The 24,486-nt window shown below is 32.7% G+C and overlaps 1 protein-coding gene across 2 annotated transcripts in view; it reads left to right on the top strand.

Annotated features, from left to right (window-relative positions):
* Window positions 1–24,486, top strand: part of LOC145328804 (glutamate-gated chloride channel-like) — a 118,671-nt gene that overhangs the window by 50,253 nt on the left and 43,932 nt on the right. For both annotated transcript variants that reach the window (XM_080172676.1, XM_080172677.1), the window contains 3 exons: window positions 8,695–8,791; window positions 9,422–9,511; window positions 21,209–21,310. In XM_080172676.1, the coding sequence (XP_080028802.1) occupies window positions 8,695–8,791; window positions 9,422–9,511; window positions 21,209–21,310 (289 nt within the window). The remainder of the gene's footprint in view (window positions 1–8,694; window positions 8,792–9,421; window positions 9,512–21,208; window positions 21,311–24,486) is intronic.

Raw genomic sequence — 24,486 nt, 5'->3', positions numbered from 1 at the left:
TATCTATTTAAAGACATACACATACAAACTCGCACGACAGTTAGGGCACAGAAAATATTTCCTTTGTCTTAAATATGATCAATATAACATTACTTTGATGTTTCACCAGATTTTCATGTACTCTGATAAAGTAATACTCGCAGTTGGCTAAAAAAATTATACCCTGCATCCATCCCTTTCATCCCATCCCCTCCCATCCTGCTGGATGCACGAACTGACCAGTAAATGAGGTACAAATTATCAAGCTAGATTGACGACAAAATTTCCCCTGTCAATATATTCACGTATATCCTATATCCATTTTAAAATGGATTTGTATTTGTGTTAGAAAATATTTTTGTTATCCCCAACTGAATAAGTTTCTTCAATCTTTAATCCAAATTGAAAAACTTTTTTTCTGAAGATATATAACTTAAAAATAAGAAGAAAATTTTTAGTAAAGTTTGATGAAATGATAAAGAATAGACAATGAAATGTCGAAAGTATTTTTTTAAGAAAAGGGGATTTAAAAATCTGTTTGTAAAACTTTTTTTAAACAGTAAAGAGGTAGTTTTTGATTAAAAAGATGTACTATAGTCAAATTTTTAAAATTATACGAGTATACTGTTTGCCTCCCCCCCTACCTTGCCAAATAGCCTAAAACCTAACCTGATCAATACTAAGGTTTATTCATTATATAAGCCATTTACGAGATATTTCTGTTCACACACACAAACAAAGACATTTAAGAAGATTTTTGATATTTTGAGTACTAGCTTTAAAATGGATTTATTTACTTGGATCTTACATTAGAAGAATATCATGTAACCAAATAAAGTGAAACTTGTAGCTGGGTAGAATAACGACCCCCCTCCCCCACCTACTCCCTTTATAGCATCCCCTTCCCCTCCTACTGGATGAACGAACTGTTTAATAAGTAATGTCCATGACCCATGCCAGCAATAATACTCAGTCGATTAAATGACCAATAGCAATATCTGTTAATGGTTAACCACAGTTCTTACAACTCTATGTGAAACTAGCGGCAACGCCCCTAGAGGCCTCTAGGGAAACATGGTTTGCGTGAAGGGGAATTCGACCCTCCCCCCATTTTAAATTTTTCTTTTCTTTAAAATGTTTAAAATAAACCATAGTTGATTTCTCATTTGAGGGTGGTGGTACCCTCCACAAAACAGTTATAAACCTTCCCAGAACCAAAGAAAGGTCAACCATATAGTGTCAGTAGTTAGCGAGATCCTCCGTTATAGACAAAAAATGTCTTACTACTTTATAAATCTTTTTCTCGTATTCATTCGAATCCGGTGGATAGGAACCGGTTCACATCCATACGAAAAACTATGGTTAGCATCGTATTATATCCAGCTTTCTACGAATATAAAAATGTACAATCATAAGATTAAAACTAGTTTTTTTAGCCCCGAGGTGCGGAAAGCGGTTTATAATACGATGAAAGAAATAACTATTATTATTTTTTAAAATTTTAAATGTTGTCATCCTTGTTAATATTCCATGCTTAGAAAATTTTGGCAATATAGAATATCTTCTTAATATGGAAAGAGAGTGATATTCAGCGATTTAAATCAATTACAAACAACAATCAAGTCATTATATGTATTAATTACTGTTTTGTAAGAACTATAGAAAATAAATCGATGAACTCCAATTTAGTTTCCGAAAGTGTACCTAGCGTCCGCGTCCTATCTCGAAATTTGCTATTAGCTAAAAAAGCTTCAAACTTCCAAAAAAAAATTAAAATTTTAAACATTAAAATTTTGAATGTATAATGTATAAATCGCTTTGTTTTCACAAATTTCCGGAGTAGCTGAAAAAAGGGTCTGCAATAATTGGGTTATCTGCTGTACACTTAAGGAAACTAGGGCTAGAATAGGAAATCCATTTGGAGCTGATCAATAAATCGGATGCGGAACAAAACTAGAAAATGTTTAGTAATAGCATATCAATAAGCAAATCATATATAAAAGTGCTGACGTTATGTCAAACCTAACTCTATTCTTATAATGAATTTAAGTCTTTTATTGCAAAAGTAGTTTTGAATGTCAAGCAACCCCCCCCCCTCCCATAAAATTAATTTTTTTTCTAAAAAAATTGTTAGGGAGGAATATTTTTTGTAAGTCTTCGAGGTTCAAGGATAAAAAAATAAAAGGTTTTTTAGAACTATTAGATCACGTGATTAAATTATCTGAATATCTGTTCCCAATTTTGAGTCTTAATGTCTATATGGAAAAAGTAGGTAGGCACATAAATTAGTTTTTATGAGTGTTTCTACATTGTCCTGAAATATCACAAGCAGGGATCAAAAGGGACAATGGCCGTTAAATTGATGTATATTCTCAATGAATACACACAAAATTACCCCTTCTGTAGTTTAAAATAGTGATTGAAACGTTTGAACACTCAAATTAATGAAACAACCAATTAAAGTTCACTAAAGCCCTCAAAGTTGTAAAGCACACGAATAAGAAAACGTTATTATAAAACTTTGGTGACTAGTGTAAAAAAACAGCCCATTGACCCCTCTCTCTATCTCCCTGAGTTGGAAGTCTATCTACCTACGTGTCTGCTTTGACTAAAAGATCTCGTTAACTTATGCAAAAATTATTTTTTATCTGAGGGGAAGGTTAACCACCCAAACATTTGATTCTTATTTTTCGTCCGATCCTGAAAATTATACTTATCTTAAACATAGCCTAAAACCTGCCCGGGACCCATAATAGATCTTTTGAAAATTGAGGATTCATCGGTCCAGCTGTTTACGCGATCTTTTATTACATACAGCTACATTTTAAGACATGGATATTTACATGGAGGGAGGGAAAAAACACCTTTTATGGGTTTGGAAATGAATAACAGCGACCAGCGGGATTTTTAATATCATTGGTGTGAATATATTTTAGCAAAAAAATATTCAAACATTTTTTAAAAAGGGTAGCAGAAAGGAACACTATTAAAGTCTGGCAGAATTTATTATAAATCACATTTAGGACTTTCAAACAAGATGCGTGACATCAAAGGGTTTGTAGTCTGATTGGATCAGAAATCTCAATTAACACAATATTGATCATTACTTTCAATAGCAATACTATCTACCAGCGGTTTCGCCCCTAGCCTCTAGTGTCCCACCCCATCAAAAAAAAGCTTAAAACCAACACAGGACCAGTAGTTATATTCCCTGAAGAGTAGAATCCAAAAGGTTCAGTGGTTTCTGAGATCATGAGATTCAGGCGGACGGATGGACAGACATCAAATCTAGATTTTTGTAAATTAACAAATTTGAAGAGTCATATAAACACTCGGCAGACTATGCTATATGGAGAATATCGTTTTTCATGTGTATATTAAATATATATGTTTGTAAATAAATCTTTAGGTAAAAATGTTTATTTCCGCATTAGATGACCTAGTTTTCTAATTTTTGCATAATAAACTAAACCGAAGTACTACTAAGCTATAGTAAGGTTTGGGCAGGGATAAGACAATGAGCGACTAATAGATGTACATCCCCAATGGTACATGCCTGAAATTAAACATTCTGTAGATACAAAAAGTGGTTGAAACGTATGGACACTCAATTTAATAAACCAAACAATCAAATTTATCAAAAGTCCCCAAAGTTGTTAAGACAACGAATAAGAAAACGTTATTATAAAACTTTAGGGACTTGTGTAATAAACATCTCATTGTCCCCTCTCTTTCTGAGTTTAAGCCCTTTTTATTTTACTAAAAATAAGGGACTTCATTAGGGGTTGGAAACCTAACTAATGCTTGGTCAAAAGATCCAAACTTATGAAGTAAATGAAAGGTTTTTTATGCTTAAAATATAGATAATTAAACCATGAAATCCCTACTAAATATGCAATATACTAATACAAGTAAAGAATCTAAGCCTTTTAAAACATATATTTTTAAAAGCAAAACTTTTCTATAATTAGGGTCAGTCCGTACGTCCGTCCGAGATGGATAGCTTTTTTTCTTTAATTTGGGCATGTTAGAATTGTCCTATCGATTTCAAACTTTGTATGGTGATTCCTGTAGTAGTTTGAAAGCATAGCAACTCTATAAACATTACCAAAATGTCCTTTTTAAACTTTTTTAACAACAAATTTTAATGTGATCTAATTATCCGATTGTTCTGATTTTTGGTATACTGATTCCTGGGACAACAAAGTACAATATTATAAACAAAACAACTCTATAATCAAGTCCTAAAAATGTAAGTATGTCCATAAACATTATTCTGTATCAAGCAGTTTTTCTACATATTTACATACAATTTTGCTTCGACTCTTATACATTTATATTCTGATTATTCAGTTCTGACACTATACAAGTGTTAATGTTCGTTTGTCCTACCATTTCAGTGCTTCGCTTTTATAGACACTGTCATCCTTGTTTTTTTTACATTATCTTAGAAATTTTGCAAGAGTGAGCTTTTTGATAGAAAAAAGTTGATAAATACTTTTTCTACAGTTAATCTATTTCTTAAGAAATGTGAAAGGTAATTACTTTATACATAACTAGCGGCTTCGCCCCTAGCCTCTAGGGGCTTTGCCCCAAGAGGTAATTAAAAAAAATATACTGGTGCTGCCAATTTTATGTGAAGTAGTTTCCCCAGAAAAAATTTTTTTGGGACGGGGGGTAAATTTACATTTTTTGGGGGGTTAGGGGTGTCTTATCCCCCAAGAATTTAGCTTAAAACCACCACAGGATGTACCAATAGGTATATACCCTGAGTGTAGAATCCGATCAGTTCAGCGGTTACTGAGATCTTAAGCTTCAGACTGACAGACGGACGGACAGACATCAAGCTACTTTGTATTTTAAATATACATAAATAAGGGTAGAGAGATTCTCTTTCATTCAAGGACATCCAAGGGGTGATAACCCCCCCCCCCCCCCAAAAAAAAAAAAAAAAAAGCTTGGACGCCCCTATTGACATTGACATCTTCACCTAACTGATAATTGTAGAAACTTGTTTCTAATCGAATAATCAAATAATCTTAAAACAAAAGAAGTTGATTAAAAGTCAAAGAGTTAATTCTAATTTTATAAAATAAAAACGCTAAAAAGCATAAATTCTTTTAGATGTCCAGTGGCGTGCGAAGCACTTTGTCTAGGGGGGGGGCATTTTGAAGATTTTGTAAAATTTTGCCCCCCCCTAAAGCAAAGTGCCCCGGGGGGGCCTTTTGCTTTAGGGGGGGGCATTTTGATTATATATACTAATTTTAAATAAGGGCGGTTGCTTGCTTACATGTAAAGACCGGAGCACCGAACCCCCCCCCCCCCCGCTTAGTTTTGACAAAAATCAAAAATAAGGGGGGGGGGTAGTTTTTTAATGTCTGGAAAACGGCAAGGAGGAAAAAAGCAAGGCAAGGCAAAGAATTACCCCCCCCCCTTAATTTTGAAGAAAACCTTATTACGAGATATTCATGTTTTGGGGCATAATTTCCTTATTTATTGACTGATTTTAGTAATTGATGTATCCCTGAACAGGTAGTCTTAAGAAGAATATATCAGAAGTGGGAAGAGTCACCCCCTTATTTTTGATTTTCTTCAAAATTAAGGGGGGGGTGAAGTCTTTGCCTTGTCGTGCTTTTTTCCTCCTTGCCGTTTTCCAGACATTATAAAACTACCCCCCCCTTATTTTTTATTTTTGTCAAAACTAAGCAGGGGGGGGGGGGTTTCGGTGCTCCGGTCTTCACATGTTAGCAAGCACCCGCCCTTATTTAAAATTAGTATATATAATCAAAATTATTTTCTTCAAAAATGCAGGGAGAGAGGGGTTTTTGGGCTATTTATTACACTAGTCCCCAATATTTCATAGCAGAAACCATTTGGAAGGGCGCGAAGAGTAAATTTTTTTCTTCAAATATGCAGGGAGGGAGGGGTTTTTGGGCTACTTATTACACTAGTCCCCAATATTTCATAGCAGAAACCATTTGGAAGGGCGCGAAGCGCAAATTTTTTTCCTTTAAATATGCAGGGAGAGAGGGGTTTTTGGGCTATTTATTACACTAGTCCCCAATATTTCATAGCAGAAACCATTTGGAAGGGCGCGAAGCGCAAATTTTTTTCTTCAAATATGCAGGGAGAGAGGGGTTTTTGGGCTATTTATTACACTAGTCCCCAATATTTCATAGCAGAAACCATTTGGAAGGGCGCGAAGCGTAAATTTTTTTTTCAAATATGCAGGGAGGGAGGGGTTTTTGGGCTACTTATTACACTAGTCCCCAATATTTCATAGCAGAAACCATTTGGAAGGGCGCGAAGCGCAAATTTTTTTCTTCAAATATGCAGGGAGGGAGGGGTTTTTGGGCTATTTATTACACTAGTCCCCAATATTTCATAGCAGAAACCATTTGGAAGGGCGCGAAGCGCAAATTTTTTTCTTCAAATATGCAGGGAGAGGGAGGGAGGGGTTTTGGGGCTATTTATTACACTAGTCCCCAATATTACATAGCTGAAACCATTTGGAAGGGCGCGAAGCGCAAATTTCTTTCTTCAAATATGCAAGGAGGGAGGGGTTTTTGGGCTATTTATTACACTAGTCCCCAATATTTCATATAAAATTTTCTTATTCGTTGGCTCAACAACTTTGGGGACTTTAATGAAATTTTGATTGGTTGGTTAATTAAGTCGAGTTTCCATACATTTCATCCACTAATTGTAATCTATATAAGGGGTAATTTTGTGTATCATCATTGGGGATGTACAAATTTTTTTTGGTAAAAAGTTTATATTATACAAAATAAAATACTTCCTATAACCTGGTTTGTTATGTTCAGTGAAAAAAGATTATAACCTAATTTCTACACTAATTAAAAAATTTGGTAAGTTTAATTGAATAGTAACTGTCTGTTTTTGGAGTATTTCTTGATCTTTTTTTTTGGAAACTGGGATAGTTTTGCTTTTTGTAGGGTAGGGGGCAAAAATGGGCATTTTTGTTGACCAGGGGGGGGCAAAATGGGGCATTTTTTAACATTTAGGGGGGGGCAGGGGGGGGGCGTTTTGGTCGCTAGGGGGGGGGGCGATTGCCCCAAATGCCCCCTTCGGTTCGCACGCCACTGTAGATGTCTATGCATTGGATATGGTAATTTTCCAAAAAATCATCAAAAGTCACTTTATGACAAATATATAAGTATCAGAAATAATATTTTAATTAATTTTGTTTCCAAGATAACTGTTCATTGTACAAAATAAAAAATAGAATAAATACAAATATTGTCATAAAGAGGTACTCTATTCATAAACTAATAATTGATATTTTAATAGTGTTTTGCACAGCTTTGCTGTAGCCCTTGGAAATATTTTTTGGAATTAGAGCCTCAGCTACGAATCTTTTAAAAATAAAATTATTATAGCATTTTAGATGAAGATAAAAAAGTTATAAAGTAAGTTTGCAATACAATTTTCAACGTTACACGGACGGACAGAAACTGGGTTTAAAGTCGCTGCGCTACTAAAAAATTTGGAGTAAAAAGGTAAGTGTTGTTAGAAAAATGTCTGAGAGAATAATTCCTTTTTCCAAGAAAAATCATTTAGGATTTTGTGAGTGAACTTTTTTTGTAACATATCTTGTTTTAGATTTCAATTTTTAACTTCCATTTTAAAAGATAGTTAATCCTATCATTTATACTGCAAAGTAGCTTCATGTCTGTCCGTCTGTCCGTCTGAAGCTTAAGATCTCAGTAACTGCTGAACCGATTAGGCTCTACTTTTCAGGGATAATACCTACTGGTTCTGTGATGGTTTTAAGCTATTTTCTTGGGGGGTGGGACACCCCCAACCCCCCAAACAACAACAAAAATTCCCCCCATTTTTTTCATTTTTTTTATAGCAGAAGATTTCCTTGGTCCTTTTTTTGCAGGAGATTTCCTTGGTCCTTTTTTTGCAGGAGATTTTCTTGGTCCTTTTACGAATTTCACCTTAATTTTTTTTATCACCTCTTGGGGCAAAGCCCCTAGAGGCTAGGGGCGAAGCTGCTAGTAATATATAAAGTAGTAAGGTATTTCTTTTGTCTGTAGTTTAGAATATCGAAATTTACTGAACCGATTAAATTCTCCATTTTATAAGGAAGGTACACATAGGTCCCAGGATAGTTTTAGGTTATTTTGTACTGTTTATATTCGATTCTTAGGATGGTTTTAGGATATTTCACGTTCTTTCCTGTCTTATTACAGAGCCCCTAGATATTAGGAGGGTAACCATTATTGTTGTATAAAAGTAATAAGTTTTTTTTGTGAATCCGTTAAGGTCTCGCTAACCACTGAACCGATTGAATTTTCCATATTATGATGCTTTTTATATATCTAAGGATGATTAATTCTTAAAATCTTCAAGGACCATAAACATCGAAAATAAATTGGGCAGTAAAATTATACATTACTAATATTTTTCTCTTGCTTTGTTATTCAGGGATTTACGAGATAAGACAATGACAGATAAATGGATGTACATCCCCAACGGCGATACAAAAAAAAAAGTTACCCTTAAGTAAATTACAATAAGTGGTTGAAACGTTTGGACTTAATGAACCAATCAAAATTCAGTAAAAGTCTCCAAATTTGTTACGCCAACGAATAAGAAAACGTTGGGGACAACTAGTGTAATAAACCACACAATGTCCCCTCCCTTCCTGTCCGTTATTGATGGATAAAACTGTTCTTGTTTTCTTAGACTGAAGAGGCGGTGACAGTGGCCAAAGATTTGAAAATGCCGCAGTTTACCCTGGAGAAAGTGGTGGCCAAGCAATGTGAAGATTACAATCACATGGGTACGTTTTTTCTTAGTGAAGCTACTCTATAATTTGAAATATCCGTCTGTTGGTCAGTCCGTCCTTAAAGCAATGGGGGATAGCTAATTTTTTGGTGTAGATTCGAATCCGGTGGATAGGAACCGGTTCTCATCCATACGAAAAAACTATGTCTAGCATCGTATTATATCCAGTTTTCTACGAATATAGAAATGTACAATCATAAGATTAAAACCAGTTTTTTAGCCAGTGCCTCCGGCACCTCGGGGCTAAAAAAACTAGTTTTAATCTTAAAATTGTACATTCTATATCCGCGGAAAGCCGTTTATAATACGATACGAGAAGTAACTATTCTCGTCAGATAGAAAAAATAGTTATTTATCGCATTTTTAAACAGCTTTCTGCGAATATAAAATGTACAATTACAAGATCAAAAACTGTTTTTTAGTCCCGAGATGCCGAATGCACGGACTAAAAAACTGGTTTTAATCGTATTATTGTAAATTTTTATATTAGTAGAAAACTTTATATTATACTATGCTATACATAATTTTTCAGTATAGCTGAGAACAGAATCTAAAAAAAACGAATATTAATCGATTTCGAAACGATTCTGCAAAAAGACTTTGTATGATCCTACTTCATATTTAGGCAATTACAGTTGTTTAGTGGCCAAATTCTTTATGAGAAGATCCATCAGTTTTCACCTCATTCAGAATTATCTACCTTCAATGCTTATGGGTAAGTGTTCATAGCTGACCTAATATCGACGTGCTATATTATTATTTCATTTCGAACTAGCGACTACACATTTCTAGATGCCTCTAGGAGTACTTGAGGGTTGACTTTCTATCGACGCACAAGGACTCTGATAGGAAATTGACAACTTATTCATACGTACTGTACTAAATCAATCATTACTTGGACTAATTTAACCAAATTAGGTTTTTTTTGGGTTTTTGATAATTCATACAACCCCCTTAAGTAATTCATTACAATAAAATACAATTTTAAAATTTATTTACTGTGTAAATATGCATAAATATGACGTTTTCACTGACAATTATGTTGATTTTTACTTAAAGCATATTTCTTGTAGACAATAAAATGATTATAACTTTCGTTCTATTTAAGATAAATTGATGAAATAAAAAGTACATTCAATTTTATTAAACTGAAAAGTCACTTATTGATTTTAAGAAATAATATATTCCTTTGAGTGGGGGAGGGGGGGGGGCGTTGAGTATCGTAATAAGAAACTAATGTAAATTTCTTTTCTACGGTGGGTTTTAATGATTCATATAGCAGCCAAACTGTTTTAGGCAATACCCATTTGTCTGTCTGTCCCTCTGTCTGTCTGTCCTTTTGTCTGTCTGTCCCACCACTTGTCTGTCTATCTGTCTAACTGCCTCTCTTTTGGATTTCAATGAATCATCTAGCATAGCCTAATTGTAATTTGTTAATGCCTCAAAGACTGTCTGTTACTATTTACCTGTCCCTCTGTCTGTCTGTCTGTCCGTCTGTCTGTCTGTTCCTCTGTCTGTCTGATCATTCACAGGTTCTCTATTGGATTTTATCTAATTAATTGTCTATTTTAGTAAAACTTTGATAATTCTTCTTGCCCGTCTGTCTGTCTATCTGCTGAGTTTCTACCCTCCTTGGTCTAACAGACTTATTCACTTAATTTATAAAAAATTCGATTTAACTAATAATAATATGGTGGTATCTTGTACCAAGAGATACACAAATAACCTTGTGTTGAAAAAAACAAATAAAAAATGATTCAATTTCTTCTATGAAGAAAAGTGTAATACATGTTCCTTTATTCTCTTCAAAAATATTTTTCAAATTTATAATATCAAGTTATATTCCATTAATTTATTAACAACTAAATTTTTTGACACCCCACTTATGACTTTTAACAGCCCCCTTTAACTAAAATCAAGGGCGATTTTATTAAGATTTTACCAAAACTACTTTACATAAGAAATTTATTACATTTTAAATTTTTTTTTTATAAAAAGAGGATTGGGATATATCTCCCTCCCAACATTAACTTTAAAAACTATTGTAAAACATATTAAAAGTTATAAACATATATCTATCAAGATCATTAAAGGAATTAACTCAAGTTTAAGGGGGAGGGGGGGGGGGCTTAATGCAACCATCTCGTAATCAATGCACAAATTGCACTTAGAATTCGAATTTCGTTACAAAACTTGGCATGAGTAATCCTTGGTACATCTATTTTCCCAAAATGGAACAAAAAGTTGGAAAAGTGATGGCTGGCGGCTCAGTGATTTAGCCATTTTTGGGCTATATTCAGGGCGAAACTATCATTAATTGCATAGGAATCAACTTTTTGAAACATATTTTTGCTTTAAATATCCATTTTTAAAATTTCTTGTACCAGCTGATAGAACTGGCTGAAAATGGCTGGGAGCGGCTAAGAGTATGAAGAGTATATTATATAGGGCTTGTGACATGTCTAGGGGTAGGTTTTTATTGGTACTGAGCTCAAAAATACTACTATAAATAGTGGGGGTCCATCCATTTGGCAGCTGGAGCTGTTACACAGACAGTTAAAAACCTACCTAGAGACATGTCACAAGCCCTATCTACTCATTCCACTCTTGGCCGCTCCCAGCTGAGCTGCGGCCATTAGCAAGCTGCCAAATGAATTTTTTGTGGTATTTTTGAGCTCAGCACCCATAAATACCTACCCTTAGATACATCAAAAGTCCTATCTACTTATCATACTAATGGCCACTCCCAGCTGTTTTCAGCCAGTTCTAGCTGGGAAGTTGGTGGTACTGAAAATTAAAATATGGTTATTGGTATAATTTAACATACATTAAAGCAAAAGTATGTTTTTGAAAAAACCTACCCTAGACATGTCACATCTTCCAAATTTAAAATTGCATACATAAATGATACAATATTTGAGGCCATAATTTACTATAAATATGAACACTATCTGTGTAAAAACTTTAAGGGAAACCCCAAATAAAATTAATGGTCTTCTTATCAATAAAGGGGGGTTTGGTGCTGGAAGGTGAGCAACATTGATATATATTGAGCTAAAATTTTGTAACTGCCTGGTCCAGTAGTTACTGCATCTAAAAGAAAAACAAAATTAAAATTTTTTTTTAAGTTAGGTAAGAAAAACTGCAAAAATGGAATTTGACTTTGCAGATTTCTTGCTACACCTTCATATGTTATAATTGAGACTGCTCCATTTTTTTGGTAAATTTCAGGTTTATATTTACATACTAGAATTGAAATTTTGTAAAAATCTTTAAAATTGAGATCACACAAAAGAACTAAAAAAACATTCTTTTTGCAGATTTCAAAAACTTTGAAGTGCTCGTGAGGTCACAATTATTGCATCACAGAAAAAAATATTTAGCATGGGTCATTTTTTTTGCTTAAATCAACCACATTTTTACTGGGGGCAAAAATTTTTTCAAAATTTTTCCATGGCGGGATGATTTAATCTACAATATATACTTTTGGCTGTTGACAGCTGTTCTCAGCTATTTTTGGCAGTTTTCAGCTGTTATGACAGCGAAATCTTGAAATTAAAAAAGTGTTTTAGTAATATGTCCATGACATAAAGTTATAATGTTAATTAAGAAAAGTTTAATTACATGGAAATGTTCAATTTTTTATATCCTTATAAGCCATTACCCAGCTGCCACTATTTTTGGTATTATTTTTCAGCTCAACACCCATTAAAACCTATCCCTAATGGATGATTCCTACGTAATTATTGCTGGATTTGCCCTGAAAATAGCCCAAAAATGGCTAAACAGCCATTAGCCATTACTTTTCCAACTTTTTTTTTCCATTTTGGGAAAAAAGATCTACCAAGGATTACTCATGCCAAGTTTTGTAATGAAACTCGAAATCTAGGTGCCATTTGTGCATTGATTACATGATGGTTGCCTTAACCCCCCCCCCCCTCAAGCTTAACTTTTTGTTAAATTTTGAAAAACAGACCTACTAAGGATTACACATGCCAATTTTCATAACAAAATTTGGATTAATTGATTATGGGATGGTTGCATTAACTCCCCCCCCCCCCTACATATGTATGAGAGTTTCCTCATGTCTCAATTTACTAATTAAAAGTTGTACAGTACAGTTGTACAGAATATTGCAAGATTTTTTTTAGTAAAGTCTGGTAATTAATTTACCTAAAAATAGATAGCATAGAATTATCTGAATCAGTGACTTGCTTAAATACACCCTCCTTAAACACCCCCATCCCCACTTTATTTTAAGGGGTGTAAATTTATTTCTTTTACACCCCCTTGGAATTTATAGAGGGGTGTATCTGAGGGTGTAGGCTCTTGTCAAGAGGGTGGACATGGGTGGACAACTAGGGAGGTGTATCCATCCCCCTTAATTTTACAAGGGTGGTGTAAACAACCCCTACACCAACCTTTTGCATGCCTTTGATCTTAACTATACTTTCAGAGTACATAAAGTTGTAAATTCAGTAACTATTCTACAAAAATTATCTTCCTAAATTGATATATGATTTTCAGGGTAATCTCCGGTGGACTAAACATTAAAATTTTATGGAAAAAAAGATATCTTTGGAACATGCATGTCTTGAAATTATCCCCTCTTTGTACTCAATACGCATTTTTAATTCTAAGTGCGTCAATTTTGCGTTTAAAGATACCCTTAGTTTAAGCATTAATTTCTCCAAAAAATGATGAAAAAAGATAAATTTTTTTTTGATAAAATGATAAAAGTATATGTAAAATAAAATAACCAGCAAAAAAAATTACAAAATTACGTTAAATAGAACGAAAATTAGAGCGTTTTGTATGCCTTATAAAATGCGTATTTCTCATGAAAATTGTAACGATTTAGTGTGTTGAGTAAAATATTTACAAACTTCCCGCTTTTATAAGTAGCTAGAGTCTTTGTGCGACATGTTCTTAAGCGAAAAGACAATTGACGTAAGATTTATGTGTATCCCCATTAATTATAAACAAAATTACCCCTTCTGTAGATTTAAATCATTGCTTATAGAGTTTAACCATTGGTATACTAAACCAATCAAGCAATATCTTTTTTGCTAACGAATAAGAGAACTTTGGGTACCAGAAAAATGTTCAGTTCAATGTCCCCATTCTCACAGATCACAGCTAAGACAATCGTGGTGCAATTAAATGGTTATAAGATCATTTATTTTTAAAAACTTTTTTTAAAAATACTTATGGCTAAAAATGCACAAAATTACCAAATATTTTATTTTATTTTATTGTTTTTAAATTACATTTTACTTATCTGAACTACAGCTATAAAAACAAGTTGCATTTATTTTATGATTATCCTTTTTAGTAAAATAATGGTGTTTTATCACTTCCACAAAATTTTTCACAAAATAAAAATTATCAGAGTTATTACTACAGCGCAAATTTATCCTTATTTGACACTGCCTCTCTTATTAAACAGTAAAAATACAGTTAGTATATTTATATATTTGTACTAAAAGCTTTAGGGAATACAGTAGAGCATGCTTATAGTGCCTAATTAAAAATGACGTCATACAATACAAATTACCAATGATAGGCCAGTATACATTTATATTGAACAATAGTAAAATGTATACTGGCCTTTAATTTGTCATTTGTATTGTATAAGGCACGATAAATACTTCAATACAGTCACAAAAAAAAATATTTTATAAAAGTTTATTAACTTTAAACATGCTTATAATGTTTTTTTTCTCGCTGTAATAAAACTTAAAAGTAATAATAGAAGCCTAATTGTATGGTAATAAGGAAAAATAAGTAAAAGTAAAAAAATAATTTTCAGTATGGCTTAGAAACCGATATATATCCGCTGGATTAAAATCGGTACTAGCTATACGGAAAAATCATGTATAGCAACGTATTCTAGCCAATTTTACAAAAAATATTAAGATATGAATTATGAAATTATAAAAGTTTTGTTAGCCCTAGCCATTGGTCCTTCGGGGCTGACAAATTGGTCTTAATATTTTTCCATTTTAATATCCGTGGAAAGCTATCTATAATACGATGCAATAAAAAGCTATTCAAGTTTGGCTTCAAGACCGATTGACACCCGCTGGATTATAACTGGTTCTGAGCCATACTGAGAAATCATGTATCGTATCGTAAAACAAACATTTATCTATAAATAATAAACTAAAAATCATAATCATAATATTGGGGCTAAAACAATTAAACAACCCCGATTTGGCGCACCATTTAAATGATTTAAAGATCCAGCTCTGGTATTAATCTTCAATTTTTTCACTTTATTATCTGCGGAAATCTGTCTATTACACGATGCTAGAAATAACTATTAATGATTAAAAAAAGGATAATTATGAAATAAAGATAAAAATACACAAAATATATATTTTTAGTTCCATTATACATTTCATTATAAACAAGGATTATAACTTTAACAAATAGCGCAGCTAATAAATATATAAAACTTTAGAAAAATCACAAAAAACAGGTATTCATATAGCTAAAAAATAATTTTAACTTTTAGAACGTTCTTGTAAATCTTCACAATAAATATCATGAAGCTTTCTTGAATAGTAGCTAAGAAAATCACCCCCCCCCCCCCCAGGTTTTTTAAAGACAGACGAACATTAATAAAGGAATTCTTGCATAGCCATGCAACGCTAAAATTAATTTAAATCAAAGGAAACAAATCTCAGTAAAACAACTTATGAAATAATCCAGTATATATTTTCTCCTCTTTACATTAAACTTAGGGAAATAATTTTTATAAATGTTATATTAGAGAACTAGAAGCTGCGTCCCTAGCAACAAACCATAAGAAAAAAGGATAAAAGCATCTAGGGACCTATGTGAAGCATCCCTGAAATGAAGAACCTAATCAGCTCAGTAGTTTGCACTATCTTAAGTTACAGACAAAACATTAACTACTTTTCGTAATAGAATATAAATATGTTTCTAAACTTTCGTTTTTTTTAAATTCTTTCGTAAGTTGGACGAATTTGAATGTCTGATAGTCCATCTAGGGTAATAGATCTATTTGTATGTCTGATAGTCCATCTAGGGTAATAGATCTATTTGTATGTCTGACAGTCCATCTAGGGTAATAGATCTATTTGTATGTCTGATAGTCCATCTACGGTAATAGATCTATTTGTATGTCTGACAGTCCATCTAGGGTAATAGATCTATTTGCGAAGTAATATATCGTCGCGTCATGATAAAGATGTTAAAAACCATTTGCTGCTATGACAGGGACAATCCTACAATATAAAGTACTAGCGGCTTCGCCCCTAGCATCTAGGGGCTTTGCCCCGAGAGGTACTTTAAAAAAAAATTTAAATTTAGTATTTCTGCCTAAAAACAATTTTTTATGGGGGGGAGGGGGGGAATTTTCATTTTTAAGGGGAATAGGGGGTGTCCCACCCCCCCCAAGAACATAGCTTAAAACCACCACAGGACCAATAGGTGTATACACTAAAGCGTAGAATCCGATCGGTTTAGTGGTTACCGAGATCTTAAGGGACAGACAGACGGATGGACGGACAGACATCATTCTACTTTGTATTATAGATTAAGGCCTTTTTGTCCTTTATTATCTCTCAAAATTTAAAGATTTATGCAGATCCTCCGATGGTTTAAGGCTATTAATTATAAATATTATACCTATTAACTATCAGGTAGTTTTTGCTAAAAATGATAACATATTTGTTATATAAATAAACCACACACTCACTAAAAGTTGCAAATCCTTTCAGTTATACAGTCATGCATATTAAGGGGGGTGGGGGGGGGGAGGTACCACCTTCTCACCTTATAGAGGAAATTTCCGTGTTTTTTTTGCGGGGGACGTGATTCTTGTGCTTTACCTCCTTCATCCCTAGGTATCTTGAAGGATAAGACAATGGCCGATAAAATTATGTACATCCCTAAAGATGATATACAAAATTACCTCTCAAGTTGATTAAGATTAGTGGTTGAAACATTCTTAAAGAACTTAATGAACCAACCAATCAAAATTCAATAAATGTCCCCAAAAGTTGTTAAGCCAACGAATAGGTAATTGAACGTTATTATAAAACTTTGGGAACTAGTATAATAAAAAGCCCAATGTCCCCTCCCTCTTTTTTCCTCCCTCTAGCCAAAATAGTTTGTACGCCCTTTGCTTCTCTGAGATGAAACTTTTACATTATGATATATATTTAATCAGGGTATGTGCATTACATTTTCTGAGATGGGTTTTTGAAAGAAGAATGCCGCGTTTTATTATGAAATTATTATGAAAATGCCTCGTAGGATTTAAACAGGGTATACAACTATTTATTTAATTATTTCGCTTTTATTTGTATGGCTTTTATAGAAGAAAAATAAATAATCTTAAATCCATTTTTTCTGTATTTTGATTAATGCATCTTTTTAGAGCTTTATTAGACATTATACAAATGGCTGAAAAAATAATTTTAAAATTTGAATTCCTTAGTTGTATACTCTGTATAAATCCTACGAGGCATTTTCATAATAATTTCTTAATAAAACCCATCTTTGGCATAATGAGATAGGTCAATGAAGGGGAAATTGGAGGGAAAAACAAATGTACCTACTCTTCCTACGAAGTAGGAGAAGTTATTTCTAGATTGGTAAGTTAGGGTTTATTATGCGTTTTTTGAAGCTTTCTATAGTGAAAAATGACGTCATGATGGCCTACCGTTGGTCAATTAAAATATTTACTTAATTCAGTATAGGTATCGGCTTATCATTGGTCATTTGTATTGCATAACGTCATTTTTATAGGCACTATAAAGAGCTTTGGTTTTTTTTCAAAAACTTCCTTTTAATCATTTATATATTTATCGTACATCCTATATCAAAATATTCATATTTATTAAAAAGTTAAAAGTACATTAAATAACGAAAGCATTTAGATATAGTTGTAGCTAAGCCTAGAACAGTTTTTCTTTTATTTTTCTACTGTCATGGAGGGTGCTTTTATGAAACTAGGTTTTTAAAGGACGTACAATCAAAGGGTTTGTTGTCAATAATACCTTCATTAACCAAGCTTTGGTTACAGGATAAGACCTGCAGATTTTAGAACTTCCAACTTTGTAAATGTATCTTAACTTTATTCAGTTAACAGTGTGCATTCATTTTCGCACATGAATCACATTATTAGAAACTTACCTTACCGCATAAGGGCGGGATTCTAGTTCGATTTTTAACTGATCATCGAGAGAATTCAGAGCATCATCCGCGTGTAATGGGAGGCGATACTCTAAAACCCAAAGATATTATGTCAGGTAATATCAGATAACCTACCCTTTGATTGCACGATTGAAAATCAGGGATCTGACAATGATGTACATCCCCAATGAAAATACACAAAATTTCCCCTTCTGTAGATTAACATTAGTGGTTGAAACGTTTGGACACTTAAGTTTAAGAAACAACCAATCAAAATTCAATAAATGTCCCAAAAGTTTTTGAGCCAACGAACAAGAAAACATTAGAAGTTTGGAAAATTATTGCGCGAAGAGGAACTGTTCAAATGAGCGGAAATGAAAGCATACCAACTAAGTTAACAAATTTCCTCATTAAGCATTGCATGTAATAGATACTTTATTAAGAGTGCAGCTCCTAAATGTTTTTTTCTGTTTGTCATTATTTTGTTCCTATGTATACAATCACCTTTGAGACATAAAGTTTTCTGTTTAAATTTACAGAATTATACTGTAATCGTTTTCAACAAAGAACAAGACATTTTATAATTTAACAGTTGTAAAATTTCCCTGATTTATAAAAAGCTTTACTGGTAGTGAGAACCATATCGGTTCAGCGATTAGACACAGATTTAGAGACATAAAGATGGACATCATGTTACTTTAAGTTTGATGAGCTTCCCTTATTTTTCCATATTTTCTCTTTAAGGGAAAATAATTTGATAGTAATTAAGAAAATGATACTTTAAATAAACAGCGGTGAACCAAAAAGAATTCTTCATATATTCTAATCTAGTTTTTATATCATTTACTAAATAAAATAGCTTTAGACTTTATTTTTAAACAAAACCTGCTATTGAATGCAATCATCCTTGTTAATCTTGTCTGCTAGCTAGAAATTGTTTTGTACATGAAATAAGTTTTTTTTTAATTTATACAATTACTGTGAGACTAATTCATAAAAGAAACAAAAATAAGTTCTCCCAATTAAACTAATAATTGATTAAATAATAAATCAATTGTCATTTTTCTGCTAATATTTGTAAAGACCTTCTTATGCAGGGATATAAGGGGATAAGACAATGGCCTATAGATTTATGTACATGCCTGGTTGAAACGTTTGAACACGTTGAACTTAATATACAAACCTAACAAAATTCAGTAAAAGTCCCCAAAGTTGTTAAGCCAACGAATAACAAAACGTTATTGTAAAACTTTGGGGTCTAGTGTAATAAACAGCCTATTGTCACCTCTCTCACTGCTTTTAATGTATTTCAAATGAAAATACAAATCTTCTAAAATACGGGCTAACGAATCTACGAACAAGTGCTTCATATAAAGTAGATACTAGAAAGGAAAAATACACTTTAAACATTACACATAAATGGTCAAATAAATCAAAAAGTGTTTGTTTTGTTCACAGGGGTTCAAGGATAGGCCAATGGAATGTTAATTTTCCTTACTATTTCATAAACTTTGATTTACCTATTTATAGTTACCACTAAATATTGCTATGCTGTTTTAATATAACCTTGATTAATGTACATCTTATTGGTTTATTGGTATTTATATTATTTATTTAGAGGATTTTTTCTTCTTTTTGGCCTCTCCCTATATTTGTGGTTTTTATTAAACATATTTAAGAAATAGGAAACCATTCATAACAAAAATGCAGCAATGCAATGGTATAATCCCCCGGAACTAAAAGTGAACCACAGATATCCCCATAAAGGTCTCTATAGGCACACAATGGCACACAATTTTGGTTTTTAAGAATTTTTTTTTTTAATTGGGGTCTGGGAGGTAATTTTTTTTCTAGTGGCGATTTCTCTTTCGAGAGTGGTGACACCCTTCCCAAGTTTTGTTATAAACCTTCCCAGGACCTATGATATGCTTCACTGTTAGGGAGAACTATATCGGTCCAACAAGATCTTTGGGTACAGACACACACACACACAGAAAGACATCGTGTTACTATTATAAGTAAATTATGTAGATTTGGTTGAATTCGTAATAGGGCAACTTCATTGGTTAGGCTTAAGAATACTGAATAAGTTAAATAATGAAAAATCCCTATGTCCTTTTGTGCCATAATCCAGAGAGAGAGGGGACAATGGGCTGTTTATTCCACTTGTCCCCAAAGTTTTTTAATAATGTTTTCTTATTTGTTTGATTTAAAACTTTGGGAACTTTGGTAAATTTTGATTGGTTGGTTAAACAAGTTGAGTGTTCAAACGTTTCAACCACAGAAAGGGGTAATTTTGTGTAACATTATTAGAGATGTACATGAATTTATCTGCAATTGTCTTATCCTTTTAGATTCCTGGATATAATCCTAGTTCCTTTTCTTAAAATCCAGGGGGGATAGGTGGTTCAATCTAGATTCAAGGGAAAGTCTGAAACTGCAGCTATTGATCATCCAGTGCATCTGTTTACAAAAGTCCTTTAAAACCAATGCTGTGTTGTCATTTTACAAGCATAAATGTATCTTTCCGTTCTGTTCCGTTAGGGATAAGACAATGGACGAAAAATGAATGTATACCTCCTATTTCGATATACAAAATGGTAGTTTTAAAGCTGTAACTTGGATTTTGAATACAATTTGGTTTAATATTAATTTAAGTTCCGCAATTTTATAATTATAACTGCAAAAATTAGAGGCCTCTAGGGGCACTTTTGTTGGGAAGGATAAAACCTCCGATTTCGTTTTTAAAAGGAAAAATGTTAGAAGTGGCCATTTTTTTAGGGTCTATTTCTCTTGAGATGGTGGTTTTATATTTCCCTAAAATGGTTATAAACCTTCCAAGGACTTATAAGAAGCTACACCGTAAAGGAGAAACATGTCGGTTCAGAGCGGTTAGAAAGGTCCTTCGGTTTACACAGACAAACAGACAGATATTCTCTTACTTATATATAAGGATTGCTGGCACTCTAAATTTGTTTATGTCAGTTTTTCTTCATGTTATTATTGTTTGTTTTCAGAGAGAAAGGGGCTTTTTATTACAATTGTCTCGAAAGTTTTATAATAACGTTTTCTTATTATAAAAACTTTGGGGACTCTTTATTGATATTGATTGGTTAATTCATTTAGTTGAATGTCTAAATGTTTCAAATACTAATTTTAATATAAAGAAGGGGTAGTGTGTATTATTATTGGGGATGTATATTAATTTATCAGCCATTGTCTAATCCCTGATTTGTTTTAGTTGGAATCTCGTGGGTGAGTTTCTGGATGGATATAGAATCTGTACCTGGCAGGATCTCTCTGGGAGTCATCACACTTCTATCCATCTCTAATCAGGCTTCAGGTAAGGTTTTATATATTCTGGTGTGGAAATGTATAGAGAAGAAGGATATTTGTCTTTAAACAATTTACCAATAAACATGGGCTGCAACCCCTAAAAAAATATTTTTTGTGGGTCTTACGGTAGATCTTCCAGGCAAAGGTTGTGCAATGAAATATCCAACTATAATCATGCTTGTGGTTTGGTTTGGTGGTAGGAATTCTGGGCAAAAGTTGTGAAAGTAAATGATAGTTTCTCTGTAAGCTACTTAATGGACATAGAATTCGGGATATTGTGAGAGGTTCTAGTATATCCTCTGAAAAATGAATCTCCCATCTAGAAAAACTTATGTTCTCCCAGCTGGCTAATATAACAATGATCATATTTTTTTCCGTATTCAGGATTTAGTGTGCATGTGTGAGTGTGTGTTTTTATGTGTTTGTGTATGTTTGTGTGCGTAAGTGAGAGTATGTATGTGTGTTTTTGTTTGTTAAGGATTTTCAATTTTCCATCATGTTTGTAAAGTTCAATAACAAAAAATGGTGGTCTATCACTTTCGCCAAATATTTCACATTTTTAAGTCATCATAACTGCAAATTATAGTAAAGGCTCAATTTTCCCACGTAAATATGGCGTTACTCACATTGTCAAACACTATCCTCTGATTTATTCCAATTGTGTGTCTCTGCGAATTTGTAGCAGTTTGCGGTTCTGAAAAACTGCGGAAGTGACAGTATTTCCGGTGGTTTAACCTCACTTAAAGTCAAATATAATTCAGCCCGCCCCCATCCCCTCCCAAAAAAAAATTATAAATGTATTGAAAATAAAAAGGAGGGCAGTATTTCATGTTTTAGTTTACCTTAGGTTAGGTTATATTTGATAGAATGTTACTCTTTCTTGTTAGGGCCCCAACAGGGTATAGGCATATAGAAGACAAAAATAGCACTTATTGCTTTTTCAATTCATTTTAAAAATTAGGTAGGTGTTTCTGTGCTCGCATCGTACTTTGCGGTAAATCACCGTATTTCCTCTTTCTTCAAACAATATCAGTTTTTTTTCAGAGATTCACTAGTTTATACTTATATTCACTGAAAGATAAAATTAGTTTCTATCTCGTAATTAAAAATGTAGTTGATTTAAAATAGAATGTTATCATACAAATAAAATGCCTGAAATTTTTGTGTCTTTTTAAAAATGAGAAAGGCCTTCCAATGGTCCACTATGTAAAAAAAACAAAAAAAAATTCATGCTTTTACCTTAAATCTAAAAGTATTATAGAATTTACATTTTGCAGGTATACTTATCATACATACATTTTAAGATGCACATATTGTGGTTCTTTGTGTATTTAGTTTATTATATTGATTGGAAAAATTTTTTCTTTAAAAATACCTTTCTTATACCTTGGCAAGCATCATAGTCAAAACTATTTATTATTTAGCATTAAGTTTGGGTGAAACATTATTTATTCAGAATACCTTTAATTTCTTATCTTTTTATCTACTACCCCTTGCTTATTTAATACTTATATTTGCGGGAACTTTTGTTTAATGAAATCTTCCAATTTTTAACATTTACAAAACAGCCTACTTTATTGCATCAAGATCCATGACAGATCTATATAGGAAATAAATGTCTATATATGAGCTCAAGTTTTCCAAGCGATAATTGTTTAAAACTCATAGTGCTCCAATTATCCATAATAAACTCTCATTGACCAGAACGATAAGACCAATTATTTTACTGTATGAAGAATAAATTCATTTTTTTTATTTTATGTTGCTATTTGAATTATATTGAAATATGAAATTAAAAAAGAAAATTTAAATTTATAATATAGTAAATAAAAGAAAACTCAATTTTTAAATAATTTGATACTAGCAATACATGCGTAATGTGGTCAGATATTGAACTAAAATTTAACAGTTAAAGTTAAACTTTTTAACCCTTTCAGGACGATAATTTGAAATAAAACATATTAAGATCCTAAAATAGTTTAAAGAAAGAAGTCACCAGGGAGTAGATAATGGAAGAATAGGGTAAATAGTCAGAATTCAGATAACCAAAAGAAAGTAAATAAAACATTGAATAAACCTAGCCAATAGCGAGATAATTATATCGAGCCCAACTCTAGTATTAAGAATATGCAAACTTTACTTTTAATGCTTCGAGGTAGAGGGAGAGAACTTAAATTCATTGGCTCAAAACTTTTGGTTCTCGTATTGAATTTTGATTGGTTGGTTCCAAACTAGTAGTGTCCAAGCTTTTGATCAAGAGAAGGGGTAAGTATTAGCTTATACCAACAACGAATCCTTTACATGTTTTTTTTCAGCTGTCGTTGGGGGTCAACACATAGTATAATCAGGGATAAGGGATGGGAAACGTAGGAAAATATTATTTCAGGCCTATTTCAAGCCTAGGCCTAATAAACCAGTTTTGGGATGGCGCAGTGGTTCGTCCTAAACGCTAATGAAAAAGCTGTGTGTGTGTAGATAAAGTATAGAATCAAATTCAGGTAGCTAGTTTAAAGAAAACAAGGATGACAACATCCATAAAAGCGAAGCACTGAAATGGTAGGACAAACGGACATTAACACTTGTATAGTGTCAGAACTGAATAATCATAATATAAATGTATAAGAGTCAAAGCAAAATTGTAAGTAAATTTGTTGAAAAACTGCTTGATTCAGGATAATGTTTATGAACATACTTACATTTTTAGGACTTGATTATAGAGTTGCTTTGCTTATTACATTATACTTTGTTGTCCCAGGAATCAATATACCAAAAATCAGATCAATCGGATGATTAGATCACATGAAAATTTGTTGTTAAAAAAGTAAAAAAATCAACATGTTTAAAATGGACGTACGGACATTTTGGTGATGATTATAGGGTTGCTACGCTTTCTAAATCGTACCTAACTATTAAAGGAATCACCATGCAAAATTTGAAATCGATAGGACAATTCTAACATGCCTAAATTAACGAAAAAAGCTATCCGTTACGGACGTACAGACGGACGTACGGACGGACCGACCCTAATTATAGAAAAGCTTTGCTTTTAAAAACATAACTTTTTATAAACCTATATATTAATGGCTTTTGTTAAAATGAAGTTTTTTCTCTTCCAAAATTTTTTTATCTTCTACTTTGGTAATTTGAACTGTCAGAAAGCTATTGTTGGGTTTCCCTCAGACA

This window comes from Acartia tonsa, chromosome 9, assembly GCF_053477335.1.
Source record: "Acartia tonsa isolate MP-2025a chromosome 9, ASM5347733v1, whole genome shotgun sequence".
In the NCBI taxonomy this organism is placed as follows: Eukaryota; Metazoa; Arthropoda; class Copepoda; order Calanoida; family Acartiidae; genus Acartia; species Acartia tonsa.
The sequence above is the reverse complement of the archived record's forward strand: the minus strand, read 5'-3'. Positions and strand labels throughout refer to the sequence as shown.